This window comes from Falco rusticolus, chromosome 1, assembly GCF_015220075.1.
Source record: "Falco rusticolus isolate bFalRus1 chromosome 1, bFalRus1.pri, whole genome shotgun sequence".
Lineage (NCBI taxonomy): Eukaryota > Metazoa > Chordata > Aves > Falconiformes > Falconidae > Falco > Falco rusticolus.
The window spans coordinates 78,612,011-78,639,535 of NC_051187.1; the positions used below are offsets into that span (position 1 = coordinate 78,612,011).

Consider the following 27,525-nt stretch of genomic DNA (forward strand, 5'->3'; position numbering starts at 1 on the left):
GTTGAAGGTTCAGCAGTGCACCCACAGCATTGCTTTAACCAATCACATTTTCACAGGTGAACACATGTATAATAGTGTATACAGCAGCTTTAGCTGTGTTTCTGTTTTAGAAATGGTAAGGCCTTTATGAATAGATACATGTTTACGTAGACTAAAAATCAACATTAACTGTAATAGGTTATATATTTGTGTTCTTACAGAAAGACAGTAAAATTGCAGACATCTGTGCCTATAAACTTATTTTAACATGAAAAGACTATTTTAAACTAAATTAGCTCCAATAACTGGGGAAAACATCTTTCCTATTTACGCCAAAAAATTTTTTTTCTTTCTTTTTTAAATAAATACCGGCACTTCTGAAGTCCTATCAAGTGCAACAGAAACAAAGTAATGTACACAAAGAGGCTTCAATTCCATGTATTCTGGTTTATATTCCATGTATTCCAATTTCCAACAGGGGGTAGCATTACACTACTACAAGAACAGCTGATATTTAAAATACACTCAGTTTCCCCACATTTGCTAGTCTGAGCTTCCTTGTACAAGAGATCTGTTAATTTCCACTCATTCTGCACCAAGTGAAAACCACTCAAGGCAGAGACTCCAGCAAAACTACTGTACCACTGAAAATAAGGCTCAAATGGAGCCCAAACACATATGCGTAACAGCAGACTTGACTCTACTGTACAGATAATAAGCAGGGTGGAGTTCTCATCTCATTCTTGCTCAGCACATAAAAGAAACAGGAGAGGCAAAGTGCACGTACACTGGATGCAACATCTCACACGATCCATTTCTTTTGCATTTTAAAGTTCACAAGAGTAACTGTGCCACCACTGAGCATCTCAGCACTGCACAAGTACCTGTGAAATTAGGAGGGCTTGACAAATGGGAAGTGGTGTTATACATTTTCTTAAAATAGCACATCCCGGTAGATACAGCAGAGTTCTGCTGCAGTAGGAGCATCAGCCCATTTCAAGTTTTTAAGTCAACATAAAGTACTGTTTAGCAGGAAACTTGGAGAGACTGAAAATAAATGAAAAAGGCAATCATTAACATATACACATATGCACACATGTACTCACAAAGGGATTCAAATAGTCTCGCTCTTTTGATTAGCAAAGGAGCAATTTACAGCAAATTTACACCGGGAAGAGACATGTAAGACAAAAGGTCCAATAATCCATTCATTTCCTGACACAGACAATCCTTCCCTGATGAGGAAAAGGGGATGAGCTTCAATCAACATACATAAGAGACATTTTACACTTCTCAGTGAAAAACAGCTTTTATGCCACTGTGCTGAGAAGTAGCCTAACTTATCACAATTGTTCTTGTCAAAAAGCTTCTGATTAACAGAAAATTAATTCCACCATTTAACAGAAAATTAATTCCACCATTCCACCAAAAGTGCATGAAGTATCCCTTTCACTCAAGTTTTCTGCTTGCAACGATATTTAAAATCCAAGTCATCTGTTCAGGAAGAACAGGGATTCTGTTTTGCATATAAAGAGTTTAACTACAACTCTACAGCTACAGTGACAAACAGTAAATAGGGAAGGACTCAAATGTGAAAATATTGCAAAAGCTGACAAAGTGAAATATCAGATGTTAGAGTCAAATTAAATCCACCTCTACAGATTCTCAGAGATGGAGAAAGTTTTTGTTAAGCGGTAATTACCATTTTGAAGCATTCACCTATGGACTGCCCTAAGTCTTTTCCTTCTTCTACTTCCCCCAAAGAGTGTTGTTCCACAGTGTGAGTTTAGCTTGTGCTTGCACTAAAAATACACTTGGGCCTGTTTTGTAGCTGATGGAGCTATGCCAATTTACATTAGACTAGTTATTTGATTCCTTCCTTCCAGCCCGTTCCACATAAAGACACGAAGAAAAGAATCCTTGTTATAACCTGTGCATCCTGCTCCACACAGAGAGAGAACTAGAGTAGGCTTAATTATGAGCGTATGAAGAATAAAAATGAACATCTTGCAATATCATCTTCACATCTGTTTTCCTTCTTTTTCAACCTCACATTTACAGCTAATAGTAGTCAACTTCTCCCAGAAAAAAAGTTATTAACAAGATAATCAGTTATCATCATTAGAAAGAAATGGGTGGAACTAGAAGGACAAATAAGGGAGAGTAAGCTCAAAATAGTAAGTTTAAGACAAGGATTTTCCTTTATCCCCAGCCCATCACTGAAATTATGGCTTGTCAAAGGCAATGCAACTATAATTAAGCTTCAAAGGATACAGATACTTAACTATTCACGGGGGGTGTTCACAGGCTTCTCCTGTATTGGAGAGACTTGCTATAAATTATTATGTATAATTACTTCTGTAGTTTTTCAAAGCTTTATGTAATAGTCACCTCCATAGCACATGTGTTCTGCTTGACTTCGTGTCTCAAGGAATGAGATGAATTGGCAGACTTCACCTGGAAATGTTTTCCTCGTGCTACAGAGGATTCAAGTATATAGTTACTAGCCCTGATATAGCCCACTTAGCACTTCTCTGTCCTTGTAATAAACCAGATCTGGGAAAGGTTTCTATTCCCTTAATATTTTCCAGGCTCAGATTTCTTGTACATTCAAAATTGCTTCCAATCAGCATTGAATTAGCAGAGGATTCCACAGAATCCAGACTACTGCAGAGGATGTGGCTAGGGGAGAGGGAACACAGCCAGAGTTCATGTCCCACTGATTCCCAGCTGTTGAAACAGTCATTTTAGTTGATTGACAGCTGGCTGCTGCAGTTTACACTGTGAATAGCCCAATATCTTCATGTGACAAGACTAGGAGCACAAAGCCAAAAGCCCCTTTTCAGTCTACCCTGTGGACTTGTGTAGGATCAAACTGCTTCAGAGAAAGTCTCAAGGACTGCCTTCTTTCATCTGTCCTGTTTTAGGAAAGGAACATGGAAATACATAAAAGGTAATGCTGAGGAAGACATACAAGCAGAGCTTGTATGCAGTAAAGGCACTTTTACTACAGCCTAGAATCTGTATGTAAGACTCTGGTATTCAGTCACCCAATCCTGGCTGTCATTTATCACATGGATCATATTAACAGTCACTTGTTTTGATCTTAACATCCCCATCCCACCCGAGGAAACTCAGTCTAACTTTTGCACACACACAAAAATTTTGTGTTGTTACAGTCCTGTTGATGCATTGAACTTCACTAGAGATGAAGCAGAGGGGTTGGAAAGAGTAGCTCCACATAACATTTTTCCCCATGCTTCTGTCCTACACCCACGGTTTGAATTACTCCCTGAAGCAAGTTATGAGTTTCTCAAGCGACCCTTCAAGATTCAAAACGTTATTACACTAGCAAGGATGGCTTGAATGCAAGGAAGTCCTTCCTTCCAAAATGTCATTTAGGAATGGAACAGAAAAGATTTTGTGCAACTGGTAAAAAGTGGCATAAAGAGCATTTTTAACACTGTAAAAAAGATTTGCTTAGTCAGGTGCAGTAACTTTAATGGTTCATTGTGTCACCTTGGTTCTGACCCAGCGTTCCTATACTTTGAGCTCAGTTTAGCCAGCACCAAGAAAACTCAAGAGTGTCTACTTAAGATGGGACAACTGACTAGCTGAAATACGTAACTGCAGATCCTTAGACAGCTTGAACGGGTCATCTGCTCTCAAACCTCTTACAGGGAAAAAACTCTGAGTTTTACCTAATCCCTATTCAGCCAAAATAGCTTTTGACCTAAAAAACGAATTAAAGGGGGAAAAAAAATTCATTGCATCAAAAAAATCTGCTAAATTTGATTTGGTGCAATATGCCTCTCCTAAATAAGGATTTAAGAAAAGAATACATTAAAAAACATAATACATTCATGTTTTTCTTTTCCTCTGTTGTTACAACTTGACTTGAATTTCAGTCATATCTTCAAGCATGTTCTTGGTATCTTGCTCCTTTCTAACTGCTACAAAATTGCTCAACCCTCAGGCTAATCCCATGCTTAGAAAGAACTGATTTTCAACTGCTATGTCTGCAGTTGTAGATTTTCTGAATCCACTAAGTGTAAAGGTTCCTGCGTTAATAACTTCTTTCCAGTAACTCTGCCGCTCTTTAAAGACACCATTCATCAAGCTCAATTTCACACAATTAAAAAAAAACAACTGTTGAAATCATGTATTCAGTGCCACTGCTCTCTGATCCTTCATTAAGTAGAAAATGGCTTTGAACTATTTGTTGAAATCATAAAGTTGTGATAGAATTCCCAGCATTTAAATAAATAAATACATAAATAAATTAATAAATAAATAGAAATTGTAGAGTAGCTGCTCCAACCTGGCAGGCTGATTTTCTTCTTTAGTGACTCTTATTGAGTTCCTTTTCTGTCCACAGTTCACTTGAAAGGCAAACAACTTCCTGTCTCTCTCACTGCAGCCTGGAAAACATCACATTTAATATAATCTTTAGCACTTGGATAGAATTGTCCACATCCAAAGTACTGTAGAAACACCATCCCATCAGTCCTAACAATAGCCTTGGGAAGTAAACATTCTCCAGTTACAGATATTATATAACTAGGTAGACTGAGGTAACCTGGTCAGAGCCACAATAATAAAACCATAACACAAAATTCCTACATCAGTGCAGATCTCGAGCTTTTTACCTCTCTTGCACACCCTGCGAATCCTTTCCCCTCCTATTGATGGGTTTCCAAAACACCATCACCTGCACTTTGCTGTCACAAATTCCTGCCAGGAGTCTGCAGCAGACAACTAGCTTTATAGCGTATCACGCAGGTTTGTAAAATGGATCTGACAGGCAAGAAAACCAAAGTTTAATAAGCATTCTTTCTGTATTTCCTGAGGTCCACAGCAATCAACCCCACTCCTTCTACTATGGGACAGGGATTGAAATCTGTCATAGATATCAAAGATCCATTTTATTTAACTCACATCCAGCCCAATTCTCTTACGATCCAAACATTTTAATCACACTGATTTCAGTGGCCCTGTTTTTAAGAGTCAGAGGAAAGCCTGCTGAAGTCTGCAACAAGGTTCTGCTGACCTCACTGGGACCTTCACCAGGACTGTACAATTGCATGGGAGGTAAAGCTGGCAGTCCCATCTACTATACACACTTTTAAAGAATGCCCTTTCTTTTGTTCTCTAGACAAGTTCTGTAGCATTTCAGCAGAAGCGTTCATAACTATGCACAATAAAGCGATAGACAAAATTGCAAGAGGAGCTTTAGAACAGTATGCCTTGAAAACTGTTTGGCAGGCATTTCTATACCAGAATGGTTTAGCCACATTTTCTGACTTTTTAGCCTAAAGGAAGTATTCATTCAGTTCTGAACACATAAATATTCTTCAATGATTCATTCCTCAGATTGGTTTCAGTGTAATTTTTTGTGGAGCAGGTAATAAACAATTTTCTGTTCAGTGGATTTGTTGCCACACTTGCCCTTTTCTTGCTAACAAATGCCAAAATCGCATTACCTGTATGAAGATGTTACCCTACTATCAAACTTCACTAGGCCAATATTAAGAAAAAATATTTGCTTTTTACAAACAAAGTAATACAACTTGGTATAGGGTTGCACAGTTATACTGGAAACAGGAATTTGCCTACATCACAACCTCTACACAACTAATACCTTAAGGATCTAATCTGATTGCAAATCTATGTGGGCTACTAGCCAGACTGAAAGTATTTCCATAGATATCTTGAAGTAATAAGAATACTGAGCATCTTGAACTACCAAAACTAACTCCATTTATATGTCTTGTCACGGGTTGTGGACAAGTATAAGCACAGTTTGTGTAATTTTGTTGGAACTACTGAACATCTATTTTCAGTCCTCTCATCTACTCGCAGTGAGCTGCTGTCAACCCTCCAGACACCCCATCCAAATGATTGCTATCCTACTGACACTTGCCAATTCCTTCTGAGCCACAGAATTACTTCGATATCGGTGACTGTTAAAACAGAATATTTTCTGCATAGGCTGCTTGAATCCATGGTCTTAAAAATATAATGGTGGTAGACACTACAAGCATTTTGCAGAAATGCAAGTCCAGGAATTGAGGTTTTTTTAAAGTAACTGTTTATGATTTTGCAGAAGGAGATGAACCACCTGGGAATAAAGCCTAGGAATCTTAATCCAGGGCTGTCACCGGAATTATTTGCTTGCCTCTGAGTTCAGCTTAATGTAATCCATGCCTTCCTAATGTCTTTTCGGGGTTTCCTCCTCTGCAGGTGAATTCTACTTTTCTCCGTTTTAGAAAATGAAGATAGAAAGTGTGGTAAAACTTTACAGAATTCTGTAGAATTCTTCCAGAAAAAATGGATTTCTATTTAGAAAAAAAGACAGACAGAAAAAAGCCTTCCATTTTCCCATTTTGGCCCCATTCCAAACAATCTGATGAGTCTCTTTACAACTGGATCAAAACCAAAAACACCACAAACCCTACATTCCAAAGGGAGTAATTTTTTCCAGCTTTTATTATCAGACTCCTCCTCCTTTAAAATATTTCTTTCTCTCTCTTCAGAAAAGCTATTGCTCCCAACAGAGGAAGAAGTAGCCATCAGTTGTAGTAATAATAAAAGCTATTATCCAGCTTGATTATATTTAGGGGAGGAAGTAGTTTTTCCCATTTGTTCATTCTGGTGGGTATAAAAGGTCAACAGCACGGTTTATCAATATCTTCACTGGCTCTCTGACAGAAAAGCGATCCAGCAACACTTCTATTTAGTACAGAAGAACGAATTCTGCTGACCTATGTTGTCTACATTCCCTCAGGTAGGAAAGACACTCTCTTCTCTTGACATTATTAGTATCATTTCACTTACCAGTGCTTCTGCGGCAAGCAGTTTTCCCATTAGAGACCACAGGCTATCTGTTCTTAGTGCCTGATCCCAAGAAATGCTGAGAGCTTAATTCTTATTATTCTGAATCCAGGTGAGAAACTTTATTCCTAGTGCAAATCCTGGCGGGGATTCTTTCCTGATAGATGGAGAGCATCTTCAGTATTACTTTTTAGGTATGAGGTAAGGCAGCCTCCTACAGGGCCAAAAGCAAGTCAGATCTGCACAGCTCTGGTAGGATCAGTATGTCTTGTATTTTAGTATGACATCTCAAATCCAAAGTCATACCCATGAAGTGACCTCCTCCAAGCAAAGCTTTGGAAGAGCTGGGTCACTTATATGAGCCCCTACCAGCAACAGCAAAGGGAAAGGGAGCTGGGTTCTCTTCTTGATTACTTGGGAGTGAAGCCTATTGCCAAGAAGCATTATAATATTGTATAAAATAACAGTGGTACACTGAGAAGAAAAAAACCATATCTTCTATTTGCCTGTGAACTGCTGATAAACAACACTTCAACACAGTGTATAAGCAGACCCAACAGCACCTTAGTAAGAGGATGGGAGTTAACTCTGTGATAGACTTGGGGTCCTGGCCAAAACTACAAAAAAGAAAACAAAACAAATCAAGCTCTAACCCTGACACTACAGCCATCTGTTTTATGCCCCTTTCCTCTACCAGTTTCAACTGGAGAACACATTTTTGCTCCAATCATTGACTTGCACAGTGCTGTGTGCTTTTGTCAGCACAACCACCTCCAGAAATGACTGTGTTTCATTGTCAAGGACAGCAATGGTCATAGATTTCTTCTCTTTCAGAATGATGTTGTGGGGAAATTGGTGGTTTTAAAGATGTCTTTGAACCTGTGAAAAGCCCCCAAAATAACACTACTTTATTGTAAAAATGTCAGAGCCTTTTACAATAACTGTAATGTAAGTAAAATGCCAGATTGCCAAATCATTGTCCGGTGCAGTCACCTCATTTAGCGGTGATACATGTTATGGAAGATCCATCTCACTGCAGGTTAATGTATCACAGTCAGGACTGAAAGAACAACAATTGGAATTAAATCTTAAAAGAAGAGAGCACAAATGCAAGTTTTCTAATTCATGCCAAAAGCCAGTAATACCCAAAATCAATGGTCATCAAAGCATACAAGAGCTTCACAAACACTTTGTCATTCAGGTCAATAATACTGACAACTGACTACCAGATTCCTCTGAGGTGCCAACTGTTCCTGTTACAGTTTTGACAGTGTGTGCTGCCTAACTGCCCAGAGCTCTGAGATGAGAGCAGAAGTACAAGTAGAACCAACACTGCAGAAGATGACAAATGTGTCCTTCTCAACTGAGGATTCAGACAACCTGTAGCTTTTCTGAAGGTAGGAAGACGCATAAAATGTTACAGCATCACACATCAATACTGTAAAAAAAAAAAAAAAAAAAGGAAGTAAAAAATCAATCTTTTAAAAGAGCTGTAAAAGGTGTGTAATTATGAATAATCATGTTCCTATACTTTCAGAGAAAGCAGGGAAATAAACACACTACGAGATAAACACATAAGGTGTTCAGTCTCATGGGGAAGGAGGTAATGGCTCCAACAGTAAAAAAAAGCTACACTGAAGTTGTATATAACAACATACTGTGATTTCTTCACTATCTATTTTAATACTACATTAGAAAAGTACCTGACTAAAAGCAAAAAAAAAATAATTCTCAGTTAAATGGATGTGACAATGTAGTCCGCAGCTATTTCTCGAATCTCACTACACAAATTTACACCTTATAGGCCCTCTCTTTTACCACTTGCAAAAGCAGCATCTACAATGAAAGGAGACAAACCAGCTAAACCCAGGATTAAGGGTTTGGTACAGGATTTGGAAGGCCAAGGCTATATTCCCAACCCAGTAACAGGCTGTTCATGACCTTAGTTAAACCAGTCCAGGCAAGACCACAAAACAGACCTCAGTGCACTATGTTTTTTAGAGTCCAAGCCCCTTCTCTAAGGAACACATGAGCCTTGCTTCTCTCTTAGCTTAGTCTTTCCGTGGTCTACAACGCACGGTGGAAACACAGATAATCATAGTAGTTCTAGATCTACCCAGAGACTGTGCACTCATAAAAGGCTGTGTGTAATTAACAAGCCCTGCAAAGACATGGTGCTGCATGACTAAATATACTGAGTAAAGTGCCTGCTCAAGGATCACAGTACAGACATGCACATGTCTTCCTTTAAAGCTGTAACACAAAATAAAGCAGTTCCTACGGAACAGACTAAATGAGGTAAAGTTGCTATCAGCCAATCAAAACAACTCCCCACTTGAACCAAGATCCACATCCCCCCAAGGCAGGTACCAGATCTCCCTATATTGTGTAGGGAAGCATCCTTGGAACCCTAGGAAGGGTTCTTCACTCGGCAGTGTGGATCCTGCTACCTGACAAAACCCCTAAACTCTTTTGTACATTGTGAGTACAGCATTCCTTTATTTCTGCTTACTACAGATAATCCGGGAGATTCAAAGTTTGAGGCATACAGTTAGTGCAGTAGTAGGAACTACACAAATACGTCACAAAGGATTTGCATAGACTGGCTCCGAATTTGGGACCTATGTCTCCAGGGAGGTTTTGGTATTTTAAATGATCAGCTAAAGTGAGTGTCTGAATACCAATACTGGATTGATGATAACAGTCACACAAAAACTGACACTTTCTTTCCTCCTCTATCATAGCAAGGTAACTACCAAAGCAGTAGCCAAGACTGTATTTCTACATACATAATACCTCCCACTGCCATAAATATGAATTTACGGTTGGCTAAACGTACATAAAAGTCATTCCAACTAATAGATATTTCAAGCTGTCAACAGTGATTTGAGTATAACACTAAGTAGTGTGAAAGAGACAGCCCTAGTCATTCCATATTAATTCAACTTGCAAGAAGATGAAGGTCAGGGGATAAAAAGCAAAGCAAAACTAAAGCCAGTACTTGTGAGATGGAAAAGGACAAAACCAGTTGGAAAATAATTTTATTTTTCAGACTTCTATGAAAATTTACAAACAATGGTGGTGTAAAAAAAAAAAAAAGACACCCTATAAAAAAGTTTGACATAATTTCTCAAACTATAGCATCAAATGAAGTTACAGAGCAATAAGCATACAGTGAAAGTCTGTTCATCAAATTACTATCAGCTAAGTAGTTGAAAACGTAGCAAGTCTAATAATATAGCTCTACAGCTTACTCAGAAATCCTGTAACAATCCAACATTCTGAGCTTAAAATATACTGAGAATACACAATGGATTCATCTCTGCAATCATCCATAAGACTGAAATCACCTAGGCAAAAAATTACATAGCAAAGGCACACCTTGCGAAGTTTGTAAAGGAAGACATCTTGAGCACACTACAATAACATACAACAGAAAGCAAAACACCCTGCATGCTTGCTTATTAATCCCCAGTGTCTAATATGAAATACAATAGAGAAATAAGAGAAGCAATTTTTAGTAACTTTCTTCAGGCTGGTTCTATTCTTCATCCAGAGTGAAACAGAAAGGCTTCCTTGCCCTATTTTCTGTTTGAACCTTGGCACTTCCCCAGGGTATGTTCTCCCTATGTTCATCATCATCCTTGTCATTAGCGGAGCAGGTGGTTCTTAACCAAGTCAATCCCAATCACAAATGCCACCATGCTTTCCACATATGCATGTCTTCATCCTGCAATCTGTCTCCAGCTCTTCACATGCTGAACTCCAACACACACAGACAACATGCCCAAATCTAACCTCAATTTGCCAAAGTTTACATACAAGGCAGAAAAAAACCCAGTGCTTACACCCTTTATTATTGCTGTAGACTTTCCTCTACTCAGGTCACTCACTCAGTTTAATTAGTAGGCATTTAAAAACCATCAACACAATTTAACTAACAGGTTAACTTGAAATTGCAAAGGAACTCCAAACACGGGCATGCTAAAGCATTTTGAACCGGAATTGGAATAAACATGAAAATCTGATGTCTTCATTAATCCATAAATCAGCTCCTCCTGGCCTTAACTGCATCTTAAATGTATTCTGCTCATAGCACAAGGAATACAAATTATTTTTTAGTTACAGCATATGAATTTGAGCTTTCACTGTATTCATTATGAGAAAAGCCAAAAATGGTGTCCATCTAAAATAACTCATCTTGACAATTCAGGACAATGTATCAAAAGGTTATTTTTTTCTTTCAAAAGTAAAAATAAACCCATGAATCATTCCATTTAGTAAGACTTCCTTCCCAACTGCTTACAAATGGCAGGGGGTGCAGGTGGGGAAGGATAAGAAACAGATGTGCATATCTCATGCTAAAACAGAGTTATTAAGAGGATTGCACCAGTGTTTCTCTCACTAAATTTGTTTAAATATTTACAGTTCCTGAAATTCCTTCCAACTATATTATTAAGGCAACTAGAAACACCATGAAACCTGATAACATTTTGCAATAAAAGATTTGGGTGTGTATGTTGCTGGAGTCAACGGGCAGTTAAAAAAGTGACATAAATTAGCCTTTAATGGCTTTGAAGATACACAACAGAATACTCACTTTCAGCTTCCTGTCTGCAACAAATACCTAGGGTAAACTTTGATAAATTCATGTCTGAACTGACAATTCAGATCACCCAGAAACATTTAGACCACATAAGCTAACTAACTGTACCTTAACTAATTATTTCCTTGCTGCTTAAGACAAAGCCATCTTGGAGCTTTCTGATCCCAGAGGAGAGCCCTCCTAGGAATCAGTCTTGTGCATTTTTCCTAACTCCTTTCTAACTATAGTCAGCAGGAAGCCAGCAGCAGATACACTGCTGTGCACCCTGCCGCCTGCGCTGCAGAAAGAACAGAAGTGGGAGGCTAAATCTCAGCCCTCCGCATCCAGCCAAGTTTTCAGATTTAGGCTAAAGTTCGAGTGAGGGCCTTTGGTACAGATGGCTGGCAAGGATGGTCATGGAAGAACACTGGTCCTAATGATCAGTGTAGACACAACCTTATGAGGCCTGTCACATCAGTGTCTCCCTACCTCCTAATGCTGCAAGTACATGACAAAGTAACATCTCCGGTGCTGTTACGGAGGCTATACAAGCGCCTCAGGCAGACAGCATTTTCTAGTTTTAGATGTGAAGGTGAAGGCAGTCAATGATGCAAATGCATGAAACACCTCATGAGAAGAAAATAATCCCTCGAGTTTATAACCTTCTAATTTTTCTTTTGTAACTTACTGTACACTTGAACCCTTTTCGTAGCAGTGATTTATGTAATCTCACACGCTCAATTAAAATGCACACACTTCAATGGCAGTATTTAATTCCTCAAACAAAAGTCTCTCTTGCTGAATCCCTACTTCACACATTCCGTAATTTGAGCACTCCCTCTTAACTTTTCCAGCCTTTCAACAGCTCACCAACACAAGCAGCTTTACCATCTAAGTTTAGCAAACACATTCACAAAAAAAATTCCTCTCCAGAATGGATAAAAACAGATACATTTTCTTCATGCAATGTACAATTAATGTATATATCTTACTCCTATAAAAAGCTAAGAATTCAGCAGAGTTCAAAAAGAATTTATGAGAATATCAAAATCATAGTAACAGATACTGGCAAATGTGTTTAGAAAAGCGTATGAATCTCCATACTTTGGGTTTTAAGTCTTTACATGACTGCTGATAAAAAATAATTTTTCCTGCAAATATGGTGTCCTGGTAGTAGACCACTAAGAGTTATTGTATACCTCCTCTAAAGTATCTGTCATTGGCCAGTCATAATACTGCATTAGTTAATCCGCTATGGATTGCCATGCTGACTTGACTATCTTCTCTTGCCCCAGTGAGAAGCTTTGCTAATCTGGCTTCCTGTGCAAGACATGCTCAAACTACAATGGTAAAGAAAAGAAAAACATCAATAAAATAAAAATATGCACTGTGGTCACCTTAAAGAGAAGTACACACTATTTGACCTCCCTTCTTCCTTCTTTTAAAATACCAGCAGTAAAACAGATCGATGTCCTTCATGCTAGATTACAACTATATGACAAATTCAGCCCTCTCAGTGCCTGTAAAGCTTCTAGCTCTGTCACTGTAAGCCACCCACATATATCCAAAGCCAAAATTGGCCAATTTACAAGTAATGATTGACGGCCTATATTGTTCAGTGTTTTCCTGATCAGGCACACATTTTGAGGAACCGTGTGCTAAACCTCTCAGCTTAAGCATAAACAACACAGAAGTTATTACCTGTTCAAATTATAAAGGAAACAGTAGTACTTATAACCTGCAACTTTAGCCATTTCAAATTAATCATGCTATATTAAGTAAGGCTTGTTAGCATCTGCTCAGTGTTAGGTATTTACCTTTAGTCCACCACAGATTGGACAAGCTGAAAAAAGAGCTCTTGTCATCCCAGGGTGGGGGCTACATGTATCACAGGGGTCAGCTGAGGGCCCCCTAGGTGGTGACAACTCACTACTTTTGGAGTCTGACACCTGTCCTTGTGGTTTTGTGTCTGACCACCTCGAAACAAAATCCACATATGTCTCATCACTTGAGTCCTTGCTGCTTTCTGTGAGTAAGGATGAAGGCCTCCCTCTGTCCTGGCTGCGCTCGGGTACCCTCCATGCTTCCAAGTGTGGTAGTCGCAGTTTTGGGTCACTAGCACCTTGAGTTGACAGGGCCTGGTCCTTGGGTAGCGTGGAATCTGCACTCTTTGGTTGCACATCTTTAGAAGCTGCCTGTAACAAACTCCTGGGTATATCATAAACATGTCTTAGAGAGCTGGGAACCTGATACTCTGATCCCACACCTCTCTGGAGCTCACTGTGAGGACAAGTACATAAATTCTGATCCGAAGGAAAGTTCAATGGCAAGCTTAGCAATGATCCAAACTCATCACCATGGCAAATGTCCAAGCTGCCAGCATAGGAAGAGAAGCTTCCAGAGTAAGAAGAGTGACTACCAGTAGCTATTCCACTGTCAGAAGAACTCTGACGACCTATTTCCTGTAGCTGTCTTGATCGGAGGGGCTTTGGAGGCAGTTTAGTGGTGCCACGTGCCCCTTCTGGAAGGGTCTTTTCTTCCCCAAGATGAATGCCCTTTGCTGCTGCCAGTCCATGACTCTCTTGAGAAGTGCTGGCTGAAGACTGTTCAGGCCAAATTGTCAGTCTGCTCCCAACACTAACATCCGAGTGGCTGGTATCTGAAGATGAGCTTGAAAGACTTCTATCATCTCCTAGAAAAGAAAACACATCGACCTATGTTTAAAACACAGACTGAAGCATGGCAAGTATGTACAAACAGAAAGGACCCTGAGATACCACCTGCTTTTTGTAAGGGGAACATCTGTCAGAAAGCCAGAATTCCTGCAATAATTTATATTCCCCACAGGAAAAATTAAATGCCAATAGTATGTTACCTTGCCATAACCCTACCACGCTGTGGAACATAATGCATTCAGGGCTAAACTTTTAGAGTTTATGCACTAAGTTCTCCCCTTTTCAATGACATTTTACTTCCATACAGTTCATTTGTTTTATTTTAGATACTTTTATCTTATATTACAGGGAATATTCAGAAAGTCCCATGCTCAAGATAGCTGAGGATGCTCTGAAGAAAACCTTGTTATTGTAACCCAAAGCCATATAAAACATTTCCATGTTTTAATTTGATCTGAATCAAACAAATTATTAACCTATTTGTACTTTTTTCTCTATCTACATCTTCTTTGAACGACACCAAAGTGAATGTGTAGAGACCACAAAAATAAAAATCAAACTTAAGACTGTCCTGTTCTCTCCTCAGCTCTTTTGCACTTCTGCATAATATCCATACCAAAATGCAACCACACATCACTGTAACAAAAAAATGAGAATACTACTATTATAAAAATGTTTACATAACTACATACAAAAAGATCTTCCATAATTCATTTATGCATCTATTGCAAGAATATTTTTTTTTCTCACCGATACTTGCAAGAAGGACACTTTTACAGGTAACTACTGCTATCAAGACAGAATATGGAAGAAAAAAATCAAACATTGGCATGAAAGGCCATAAGGACAAACACAAATGTCAGACAAACAAATGCACAAAAACAAACAAGCAAACAAAACCACGTTCTTGTAGTGACACACAGTCCACAATGATATTTCCTTCCTTCTTAATAAAACCAATGTGAAAACAAAGGTTGACAGCAGCATAATTTTGTAGGTATTAATCTTCATTGATTTAATTAGTTTTAAACCATGGGCATTAAGTTGCCAGATGGGGTAGAAAGGGGAAGGGTCCACTGCAAATTGTCACCTGAGCTTCTGATGTTACTAAGCTATTTCTATTCTCAGCTGTTGAGGGAAAATTTTAGAACAATTCTCCTGCTCTTCATGGAGTAATTCTTGATACATACTATCACAAAATAGCTATGTTTACCCTGTGAAATCTAATTCTTTCTTTTTCCCCAGTGCCCCACTGCATGACACTGGCTCATGATCCCTGAGCAACTCCTGAGATTAAATTATACAGCTGTCTAGACAGAAGGCACAAATTATAAAAATATGTGTAGTTCTCAGCAGCATTCCCAGAAGAAATATACTTGTTAAATAAAAGTTCTTCTGCTTACAAAAACATCTTTTTTATTTCAAAAATAAGATTGTTGAATTTATTTGAAATCACTTCTCTTAGACAACTATTTCAGGCACTTCAAAACTCTGGAAGGAAAGTCCTCCCTGTAGAGCTACATGTTCTCCAAGACGGTGGCAGAACCTACATCTCCAAATTTAGGCAAATGTCCTCTGACCAAACCTACAGGAACAATCTTGTTGTTATAATATTTCCCATAAACACAAATATTTAATTTTCATATGCAAAACCCAAACAATAGGAAAACCTAGGATTCCTCATTCTCTGAGGATTGTAACATTCTTAGGAGAATAAGGGCATACATTCAAGTAATCTCAGGCAGGGCATGTATATGAAGTTGGCCCACGTTTTCTAACCACAGTGGATAAAGCAAACAGGCATGCTTCCCCATCAAGTCTCATTTGTTTTCCATCACTCCAGTCAAGTCCAATAGTTATATACTAACTAAGAAAAACCTCAGGAAGTCTCAGCAGAATTTAGTCACAAACCACATTACTCAGCAGTGTCAAGACTAAAGTAGCCATGGACATATACAGAAGCACATAATTAAGCTCCTGAGGATCTCCACAGGGGCATTTTTAGGCTTTAGAGTCAAAAGCAAGGCACATGTTTTGAGGACATAACTTCTGCTACTAAACAATTCAAATGGCAGTTCAGGGCAGAGGCCCTTTTACACTCCAGTGCTAGAGAGCAATTCTACTTTGATACATAACTCCAGAAGGGACATGCATAGATAGTACCACAAAGAGCAAGAATATTAACAAGAATAATAGTTAGAACCAAAGCAGAGGAGTTCTAGGTTTTAGTACAAAAAATGTGCTGTAAGCCTGATGGGTGAACTATACAAGTTAGTCCATCTCATGGGCTGGAGTGAAGTACATAAGCAGATACCAAACCTGATGCAGCCAGTTCTTTTGAAGTAGCACATGCACAAATTCAGTAGGACTCAGCATACCAAAGGATCTTCCTGCATTAACAATGTTTGACCCAAAACTTGCACTGGTCAGTTGAAAAACTCCAGTCTACATCAATGGACTTTAGGCAATACTGTTAAAGAACTGCCCCACAAGCAACAGCAGCCAAATCAAATGTCTTGACCATTTCTCTATTATTTTTCTTTTAAGTTCACCATCTTATAATTATCTACATGTGCTTATTTCTAAAGCCTGGAAAGGAAGGAACGCCATTAATTTTACTTAGCTAAATTTCTTACCTCCACTGCCCTGGCGACTTGTATGGGACAGCAAGCTCAAGCGCTTTTCTAACTGCAAAGCTTCATGAGCCAATCTTTCTTCTGAATAGGCTGGATTTGTACTTGGATCTTTGAAAAGAAATACAAAATAAATAACAAAGAAGCAGCATGGAAAATATATAAAAAGAAGGAAAGAAAAAAACCACATTATTTTGTTAGATATTCTTATGTTCCTGTTTGATCTACTACTACAGGAAGGGAAAACACTGATTGGAAAATGTATGGGACAATCTGCCTTCAAGCACATCCTAGAGAAATGCTACATAAGTTATAATTTTAAGCTTCAAAGACTTTCAGAGATTATATCCAGTGTCTGTAAGAGTTACCACCAGGGACAGAACCCTGAAAAGCACAGCGCCAAAGGCAATAGCTAGAAAGATAATTAGCACGTTGCAGGTCTAGAGCAGTTGAAAAGTAATGTGACCAGTAAAACGTGTCCTGACTTCACTGAACTCATTGGGAATTTTATCATCAAGAAAGACCAAACTTTTTATGCTACAAATTTACAAATCTACATCATAAACTCAAGAGTCATAGTGATAAAACTACCTGACACCTTGCAATCCAGATCACCTATTTACAAAGACATTACTTTCAAGCTTCATGTTCAGAAGTCAGAGATAAAATAAGCAGCCTGGTGGCTCTCTGTCTTCATGTTTAATACAAGACAAGTTAAAATTATAAAAACCACTACTAAAATGTACTGTCAGGGATTTTGCCCATACATTTTAGTCAGTTTGCCATTCCAGCTGAAATTACTTCACAGAAGAAGTCTCATTCTATTCCAATAAAAGGAGAAATACCAGGAGTTATACAGAATGTGGAAGAACTTTCATCAGTAAAACAGGCCAGTTTCCTCTAAACCATTTTTTTTCCAGCCAGGCACAACAATAAAACCAGATGTTGCAAGTAATCATAACCATTACCCCAAGAGAAATCTTACAGGTGTTTTCAAACAGCACTGACAAGTGTGTCATGCCCAGCAGTTGCAAAGGATATGGTCTGCTAACTTGTTCCTCATCAGAAGTTTCAGTAGCTTGTATTAATTGCATAGGGAAGGTAATTAATGACAGATAAAACAGATTAGCTTCCTCAAGACTGCTGTTCTTGTATATCTCATCAACCAAGTAGTAGTAGCACACCACAAAAACATGTGATTATTGAATAATTTAATAAGGGGGGGGAAACGATGAAAAGGGCTGTGGTTGAGTTAGTAAGATAAAAAACAGTTGAAATGATGAAAGAAAAGTTTCATTTTCATCCCAGTTTTAAAAGACTTGGGTTTGATGTTGTCAAGACAGCAGTCAAAGCAAGCTCACACCAGGGGAAGGAGCATTACCAGGTGAGCTGAAGCTCCACAGGAGTCCCTACGTTATTAACTACCTGAGAAACCAGCTGCTACATCTCTCCTAACCATATTAACTTTCTGATCTGCCCTGGATAGGTCCAAGTGCATCACAGGAACAGAAATGACAATGCTGAACCTTCTTTCCCATGTGGAGGGGGTTTCCTTCTAGCAGTCTGCGATCTGGATCTGGATAAGATTAGCCGAACAAGCCAGAAACACACATTCCTTCTATAACAGCATATATTGGAAGGCAAAGATGTTCTAACAGGGACAAGGCAACAACACCTGTGACAAACAGAGTCTGTGACCTCTGTGTCTCCCAGCTCAAACAGTGCTCAGTGCTTGGTGTCAGTGTCTGACACCTCCCCAGCTTAGGAACAGAAAAGAGGGCTGTTTGGTATGGATTATTTTGTTAGGTCTCCATTCCTATTTCTGATGCAATATAACTCATATTAAGCACCGACTTGTTCAAACCTGTGGAACTCAGACAAAACCCCCAATGCTTCCATATGGACCTCTGCCAAAAGAAACACAAAATTTGGCCACCAGTACCTATGGTGCAACCCAGACAGGTCTGTGCAACTATCTGCTCAGTAGCACATAGTGTTACAGGCTGCTGCCTGAATCTATTTTTTAATGTCCTCTGCTCCAGTTACTCTGCTGTATGTAGTTAAATGCCCTTATGCCCAAAAAGGTTCATCAAAGATGTTCTACAAGGACTTTGCGTACAAAGTTGGCATAACAGATGAGCAAATTAGTCAAACCAAGATGTGACAGACACTAACCCTTCCCAGAGCAAAGAACTACCTGTAGGAAAGAGACTTCCCACTTTCCTCTGAATATGATTACTTCATAAATACAGATTTTCAGACTGTTACTAGGGCAAATCCAGAACTATTAGGTTTTTAGTAACTAATATCCCTCTTACAGACAGCAAAAGATATAATTAAAAAAACCCCAACAAACTGGTCAAACAACTGATCTTGCAAAAATGGCCTGTAATAGAATACAAGATCGGGAGGCAGTTTGCATTTCACATGTTCACTTGCTTCTAGAAGCCAAATTCCCTATCAGCTACACAGCTACAGAACACAACAGGTTTCACGCAACAACATGAAATCTCTAGACACAGGATTGACAATTTTTTACTTAAACTTCCCCTTAAGGAATGCCTGTGTACAAGAGATATGTATAAAACTGGGTTCATAGTTATGTGCTGGGACCTCTCATTGGCATTTTGTGGAAGATTGATTAGAACCCTTTCTCAGCAAGTACTAGGAAATATCTACAGAAACAGCTTCAAAACTTGCCAAACATATATAAACTTTAAGTCTTAGGCTTAAAAAATAACTGTCCATCAATCTTACTGAAATCTTTGGTTTGCCCTTAATCTTCTCTGCTAATAAGCAAGACTTCTATGGAAAACACACACAATACTATGCCCCAGAAGCAGCAGATTCTTATACCAGTATGTTTGGTTACAGACTACCATGCACTAATCAGGTTTTGCTACAAGATCAGACTAAGGACTGAAGTCATTGGCAGCCACCTTATAGAGACCAGTCCTTATTGGAGGGCTTAACCTATGACTTCCTGTCATATGACTGTAGAAATATGGCCTAAAAAATGATAAAAACAAAGGGTTTTCAACAGTAAAGTTGGATTTGTCGGCATGATCCTATACCTTGAGCATGCACAATACAAAGCCTCTAAATAACTGTGTAGTAATTTGCGGTATTACTAATTCAGGAGGACAGAAGCAACATGACTAGTACCAAGGCAGCTGTCCAAGGAAGTTCAGACAACTACTGTCCACGCAACATCCATCAGTATCTCCAACTCTCAGAGCAATTAGTACCTTCATTTCCCAAACTCCTAACAAATGTGATTTACTGCTACTTGTTTGATTTACTCCCACGGAATCTAGGCATTCACCCAGGTCCTTCAATTATGGAATTGTTTTATCATTTTCCAAACAACAATGGATCCCTTGCTATGAAGAGAAATCTTTTGTGCAAGGCAGTCACTGAAAACTTCTTAACGCTGCTTTGGAGCAAAAGGGAAGGATTACATGAAATCTGGCTGGACTAAAAATGCCTCTGATGGAGATTTTATTTTTGTATTACATTGGTGGATATGCATTTAAGCCACATCAGCTGCTCATCGTGGGAGATTTTGAATACTTTGGTAACATACAAATAAAGTGTCACAGTAACTCAAATCTCTAGGTTTGTTCAGTAAGCACCTGTCAAGAAAAGTGTTTTGTATCAAGTTAAGCCAGCAGCTACCTAAGATATGCTTAATTATATGCATCTTTAAAATGCAGCATTGGTTAATAACTTCATTAAACAAAGTTAGGTAAGTTAGGCTGAACATCTCTCCTTTCTTTCTTCCTGTAACTCTAGGCACATTTGCAAATCAGGCCTGGACCCTCACCTTCATGCTAACATCTCCACACCTTGTAATATGTCTGGAGGAATGAAAAGATGTCCTAAAAGTTTGAGGAGAATCCACTTGGTACAGATACTGCAGAAGGCAGCCACAGAGCTGTCTTGCAATGGCCAAAGGTGTATCAAGCTTCAACAAAAAGAAAGAGCATCAGATAGATCCTCAGCAAGCAGCACTGCACACTTTCATCAGTCACAAAGCAGTCTGAAAAAGCTTCCAAAATTAAAAGAGAGCATCAAGACTATGAACATAACACTTTGGGTCTTTCAAGCCTGCAGGACTAGACTGTCCTGTAGCCTTAGCCAGATTTAGAGAGTACTGATCTGCCCACTGATCAAAGACACCACCGATCAGCTATTGGCCTTTGCCATGTTCAAGTTTGGCATTCAAGATGAATCTTGCTAGTAAAAAGAAGGAATTCAAAGCACACATGATGAACAAACATTTCTCAAATAACATGCATGCAAATTCAGTATAGATTACAAACCATGCAATCAGTGACCCATTACTAGTTGTCAATACCTAGACTTCTGTCAAGACAAGAATATAAAATTCTTTGGTCTGTTTTCTAAATATCTTTTCAAGGCCGGGGGTGGAAGAGACTATGCAAGTAGTCAGTTACAGCAATTATTTTCCAACTAGTAGCTGGGGAAAAGAAGCCGTTCTGTCATTCAAGTCCTTTATTTAAAATGCTACATATACCTCATGAAAAAATATAGATACCTACACTACCTTTGCATTCCCACTCAGTGTCGTATGTCCTAAATTTGAGACCTGATCCTGCAGCTTTTAACAAATCAAAACCTCCATTCTACTAATGGAGCTACCAATGAGTATTTTGGTACAATTTTGCATAATTAATGGACTCCCAAAGTAAGTACCACACAGTAATAGACTGCAAACCATCTAATGTTATTGTCTTTTTCCATTTTATTTCAGATATACATATACTAGAATTATTTTTATCATGAGAATATTCATATTCATTTGATATCTATTCCTAAAAAGTCACAGAATAATTCAGATTGGAAGGGATCTCAGGACTTCTGTAGTCTAACCCGCTGCTCAAAGCAGGTCAACTATAAGAGATTAGACCAGAGATTATACCTTGCAATGGTCACTCAAGTTTATGCTTCCATTGCACAGCATTTTCACTACATATTTTATAGATGACATAATAAAATACATACAGTAATCATATATCCAAACTTTTAAGGAAGTCAGGTATATTTTTTAAAACCACAATCCTGAAAAAAAGGTGTGAATATTGAGTACTTGAGCAAATATCCCTTGCACGTGCAGTTTACAGGCTCCTTTTGGACACCGGGCATTTTACATTTTTTAAAGAATCACTACGGGAAGTAAGAAAACTAGTTGTTTTTCCGTCCTCTTCAAACCAGTCTCTACCATTTCCTATTAATTTCATGCTACCACTTAAATATTTCAGCACTCCACTTAACCATATGGTTGAGCTGTTTGTACCTGAAACCACTGGCTTCATTCATTACCCTTTTTCCAAAAACAGACCAAGCAGATGTTGACAGCATAACATCGCTGGATTCTATTTGTGCTGTGGGTGCTGTTATCCAAGAATACTGTCAATGTGACATTTTTTCACCACATTACATTCTTTTCTCTGTACAGCTCCCCTTGGTGTATTTTCCTTTCTTGAAAATACTAAAGAGTTATTCAAGCATATTTAAGTTGGAAAAGTACAGGCAACAGCAAGAAGCCAAATTTGAGCAGCAAACTGGAGAGAAGGCTGCTTCCTATAAATGATTTTAAATTACACAGAAGCAGAACATTGCATACATAAAGCACAACTGAGGCTGCGTAGAATTCTGCATTGCATTAAATATGAGTAACAGTGACTAGATGTTTCTAGGTAGAATCCCCAATCTGGAGCTTTTGATCTAGTTACCTGAGGTGTGCAGATGATTAATCTATTTAATAACTAAGCCTTTCAAAAGGTTGAGTGAATTTCAATACTCTTACCAGATACACTTTACAGCTGGTAAAGGCTTGACCTTTTCAAGCAATACAGTACATTCTGTGTAACAGCATACCTGATACAGAAATCCATTTATGCGTGAATCACTAGTATTGTACATGTGCACGTGCCTTAAACAGGTCTGTGCAAGCTTCTGCATAGGATAATAAATGAAGAACATAAACCATAAAAATGTTCTATGAAGGGACATGTACATAGGGGGTGACAACAAACTGGAAGAGACAAGGGTAAATATACAGGGAAATATAAGTCAAAGGGGTCAAAATAGCATGAAAAAGGAGCTGCAGAGCAGTCTGCAAGAGTATGAGCACAGTTCCCTGCAGACACTGCTCCTGTCTAGGGAAACAAGGTGAAATAAAATGGCTGAGTACATCTTCACCTCATTTTATCAGCAAGCCCATCAAGCACAGAAAAAAAAAATTAAAAGATCTCAGAAAAGAGGTCTTCCCTTACAAAAACAATACCAAATCATCCCCAAGATACTCCACAGCCACTTTCTACACATCAGTGAGGTCAGAGCGCTTGAAGGAGGGAAGGAAATGAGGTATGTGGCTATGTATAACAACCCACAAATGCCAGAGATGGTAACGAAGATGCAAAAGCAGATTTACTTCTATATGCCTCTAAAAAAAGATTTTTCAAAGAATGTGCCATCTAAAATTAAAGTTAAAAAAATAGTAATAATAAAAAAAAAGACAACAGAACAGTTGCTAGTAGGCTTAATTTTTCTGGACAGAAATTTTTGTTAAATGCAAGATTTAGGACTTGTATATGTATAATGTTTTAGATATGCAGAAAAATATGCATTCAATAGCAAAGCTTTAAGTTGACACTGTTTTTTGAGTTTCTGTTGGCTTTTTCATTGTTTGCTTTTTTTTTTTACACTTAGTTTGAATGCAAACACAGACCATCATATAAGCAGAATGAGGTTTTATTTCCCACTATTCTGCTTGATTATTTTATTTATTTCAGTCTTATAACTATGGGAAAGAAAAGATGAACTGAGCCTTGTGTCTGCTGCATTTACCTTAACTAACATCATAATTTATTTTCACAAGTTTCACATCCAGATCTAATCTTTTCCATCACATCTCCTTTCTACAATTACCTTAATCTTATAGCAGCAATAAAACTCTGTCAAACACCTATTAACTGCTTAGCACTTAAATAGAAACTCTATTTCCCATCCTTCACCATTCTTGCAGACTATTCCCACTATATCCCACTGCCAATTCACAGATACTTTTCTGCAGCCTCACTTCCACACTCTTGCCCTGTTTGACAATCATTCTGACTCAGTTTTTCTTTCTGCTAAAGTCAAAAGGTAACAGAGCTTAGTAGGATGCCATCTAATTTCTTCTCTGAACATTACAGCGCATGCAGTGTTTACCATGGAATAGGAAAAGGAATTTAATCCTTGCACATCAGAAAAGAAGCCCAAGCTGCAAAACTGAATTATGACGTGGAATCTGATAAAGTTTTCTAAGGTTGGCAAGACCTAGTTCTAAGTGATTTGGATGAACTCAAAATGTCCCAGAAGCTAGTTTTCCATTAAGCTATTAAAATAGTAATGCAGACATGGATCCAAGTTGAACTGTGTAAGTTTAAAACTAATGATTAGGGTTCCTTTCAATTCAAATTGCCCTATTTTAGTACTGTTAAATGAGAGAAGGCTAAAGTTAGCAGTATCACCAGAAATATGAATGAGCTAGAGCAGCAGGGGGAAACACGGTACATTCAACTGATAAATCTGCACTGTGACATTTCAGCATGAAAAAAACTTTGCACTTTCTACACCCTTAGTGTCTGCAAGCTGTTCTTACAATCACAGCAGTAAGTGCTAGACATGGCAAGTTCCTACTTTGCTTGGTTACTCTATACTTCCTATATTAACCTGGTAGAACTGGACGCAAACCAAAAGGGCCTTTTGTCGGGGAGATGCCACGGACGATACAGTCGAAGAGAAAGCTGATCTGCTCTCCTTCAGCACAAGAAAGGAAAAACACACCAGCCCCTGCAAGAAAGCACAACATAAATATGCATTGTTCACCTGGATACTTTAGAAATATATTTAGCTGAAGCTATTTATAATATAGCAACCAAAAGAGTATTAATTGCAAGCCATGAAAAGATATCAACAAGACACGCTCTTCAGAGAAAAGAAATAAAAAGAATTCAGGTCAGCACACACACACCATCACAACCTTACACATAAACTCAACAACTACCTAATAATTTATACTAATTCTCTGAGATTCAGGCACTTTGAGCAATGCAAAATACAACCCATATTCTCAATAGTTGTCTGGGTATTTTAATCTTATTTACCCCTAAAATTTTTTAGAAAAAAACTTAGCTATGCAAGTGTCAGGGATACTTAAAGTGTCTTCATCTAAATGAACCAAGTTCATTCTACTTTTATGTAATTTTAAGCAAGAGCAGCTTTTTATATCCCAATGAATTAGGATTTGGTTATATTGCTGGATTATAGTATACATTTTCCTAGACTAAGTCCTATGTGTCTATTATTAACAGAACGTAACACAACTCCACAGGTTGTCATCAGATCTTTACCCTTTGCTCTATTCTGATATTTTGCTTTCCATTCATTAAGAATAGCCCCAAGCAAAATTAGAATGAGAATCACTAAATAAACAAACAAGTTCTGAGCTGCATGATATATGGCTACATGGACAACACATAAGACTAGAAGAGCTCCACAGAACATTTTATTTGAGAATTCTCAGTCCAAATACTACTTACAACAGAAAAAAAAAAGAAAAAAAGAAAAAAAAAGAAAAAAAAAAAAAGAAAAAAAGATCTTAAAACACCAGGCAAAAGACCACCCCAGTAACTAGTGACTTCAGGAAAAAGAATACAATAACCATACACAAAAGGAAATTAAATTAGTGTATAGGTCTTAAGAAGTGCTGCCAGCTCACCAGAGCCATGCACACCAGAAAACCAGTACCAAACCTTAGACCTGCAGTAGTTTAGGGACCTGGGCCCCTAAACTGGACAAAATTGACTTCTGCATGTCTCTAGCCAATTCTGAGTCACACACATATTTGCCAGTTTTATTCAAAGCAGCAAAAATAGTCCTGACCGGAACACCTGCATTCCCATCCCTTTCTATACATACTCCCTGCCATATCCAACAGGATATTCACATTTACTTAAGCAATGGATACACTTCTGACTGCTTGACAAAGGGCTATGGGATTCAAACAAAAGGGGTAATAAAGAGTGGACCACAAACCAGATTAACTGTTTTAGTAAATTAGATCTAGCCAGCAAGTAGTAAACCAACCACTCCAGGAAAAGCATATTCTGGTCCACACTCTTCTCTCATTCTCAATTTATGTCAAACCTAAGTCTCTGCCTGCTCTGCTTAAATCTAGTCAAGACAACATTGTTAGCAGCAGCTTCGTAACTTGATTCGTCACTCCACCACGTTTGTTCCTCTTCAGACCTTACTGATCAAAACTTCTTCATAAATCCTCTTCCTGGTACAGTTTATTTCATTTGGTGAACTGCTATAAATTCAACTGGAATTAGAATTCACTCGCTACTACAAGTCAAAATTCATACTTAAGGTCTGGCTTGCCAGTCATTTCTGGAGTAGAAGGTCTCAAATATATTACTTGAGACTAGGGCTAGACAAATATTAAAACATGAAGCTATGTTTAAGCAACTGAAAAAAATGACCACACACCAGCTTATGAAACTTAAACCAGAAAAGCCTACTTAACTCTACATTCCTATGGTATTGTTTTCTATTACTGTTTTTAAAAACAAGTTTGTCCCACATTTCCTCATGGCACATACACACCCCCTGGCTTCAGGATCAAAGACCATCTAGGAGATTACAACACTAATCACACAGTCTGACAGGTCTGCAAGTTTCTGGTGGTGACTCACTCAGAGTCTTGTCCCATTTCCCCTCCCCAGGAGATGCCAAAGAGTCTGAGAACACTGTACTAGAAGAAGCTGGGTGCTAAGTATCTATTCAGGAATGATTTGAAATTCAGCTCTTCCTTTGAGCTGCCTCCTCCTCCCCCCACAGAGCAGAAAGAACCTAGGGTAATCTGTTTGCCTAATCTTAGATGGTATGACTCTTCCCCCATGAATCACACTGATGCCAGAAGCCACGCCTTTCTTGACAGAGCAGGGCAGCACAAGGCTTTGCTGGACTCTGAACACATGACCTTCCCATCCCATGGACAATATGTAAGCAGGATAGAGACAACATAACGGAGGACAATCATATCTCAGGCACAGTGATATACTATGTGGCTTGGTAATTCAGCAGAACCCTACACATCCATGTTGCCATTCAGGAAAAGAGGATTCCTCAAATATTTCTGTACATGAACAGTACATCTGGGCTGCTTTGTTCTTTTACCATTGTGAAGAGTCTTACTTAAACTCCTAAGAGGCTCTACAAGCCTTTGACTTTAATGCGGGGGTCCTCAAACTCTTTAAACAGGGGGCTGGCGCGCGGATGCAGTGGCAGGCAGTCATCTGCGGCTGCTTGGTTTCCCCCCCCAACCCCCGGCGGGGGGGTTTGTAAATACTGGGGGCCGGATTGAGGACCCTGGGGGGGGGCATATCCAGCCCACGGGCCGTAGTTTGAGGACCCCTGCTTTAATGGAAACAAAAAAGTAAATGCATGCACACAAGCTGGCTGCTTAACTCAAAGATTAATTTCTGCAAAGAACTATCACACATTTGGAAATCCCAAAAACAAATGTGATAGCCTTTAAATAGCTAGTGCAAACAGTGGATGCAAAAAACCCACATGCATACAATATTTCTTTGTGAATTCTGTTATTCACATGATCACCATAATTGCTGATTGACTCTCACAAGAAACATTTTCTTTCTTGTTTCGCTAGGTAGAATTAGACTGTAAGGGAAGGAAGAAGGCTGGGGGTCCTTGCAAAAGACATCAGATGAGATGAATTAAT

The 27,525-nt window shown here is 38.6% G+C and overlaps 1 protein-coding gene across 3 annotated transcripts in view; it reads right to left on the reverse strand.

Annotated features, from left to right (window-relative positions):
* Positions 1 to 27,525, reverse strand: part of DOK7 (docking protein 7) — an 81,519-nt gene that overhangs the window by 38,051 nt on the left and 15,943 nt on the right. For 2 of the 3 annotated variants that reach the window (XM_037385803.1, XM_037385812.1), the window contains exons 5-7: positions 24,450 to 24,569; positions 16,710 to 16,817; positions 13,216 to 14,090 (exon numbers count right to left, since the gene is read on the reverse strand). In XM_037385803.1, coding sequence (XP_037241700.1) covers positions 13,216 to 14,090; positions 16,710 to 16,817; positions 24,450 to 24,569 — 1,103 coding nt within the window. The remainder of the gene's footprint in view (positions 1 to 13,215; positions 14,091 to 16,709; positions 16,818 to 24,449; positions 24,570 to 27,525) is intronic. The other variant, XM_037385820.1, reaches the window with a different exon arrangement.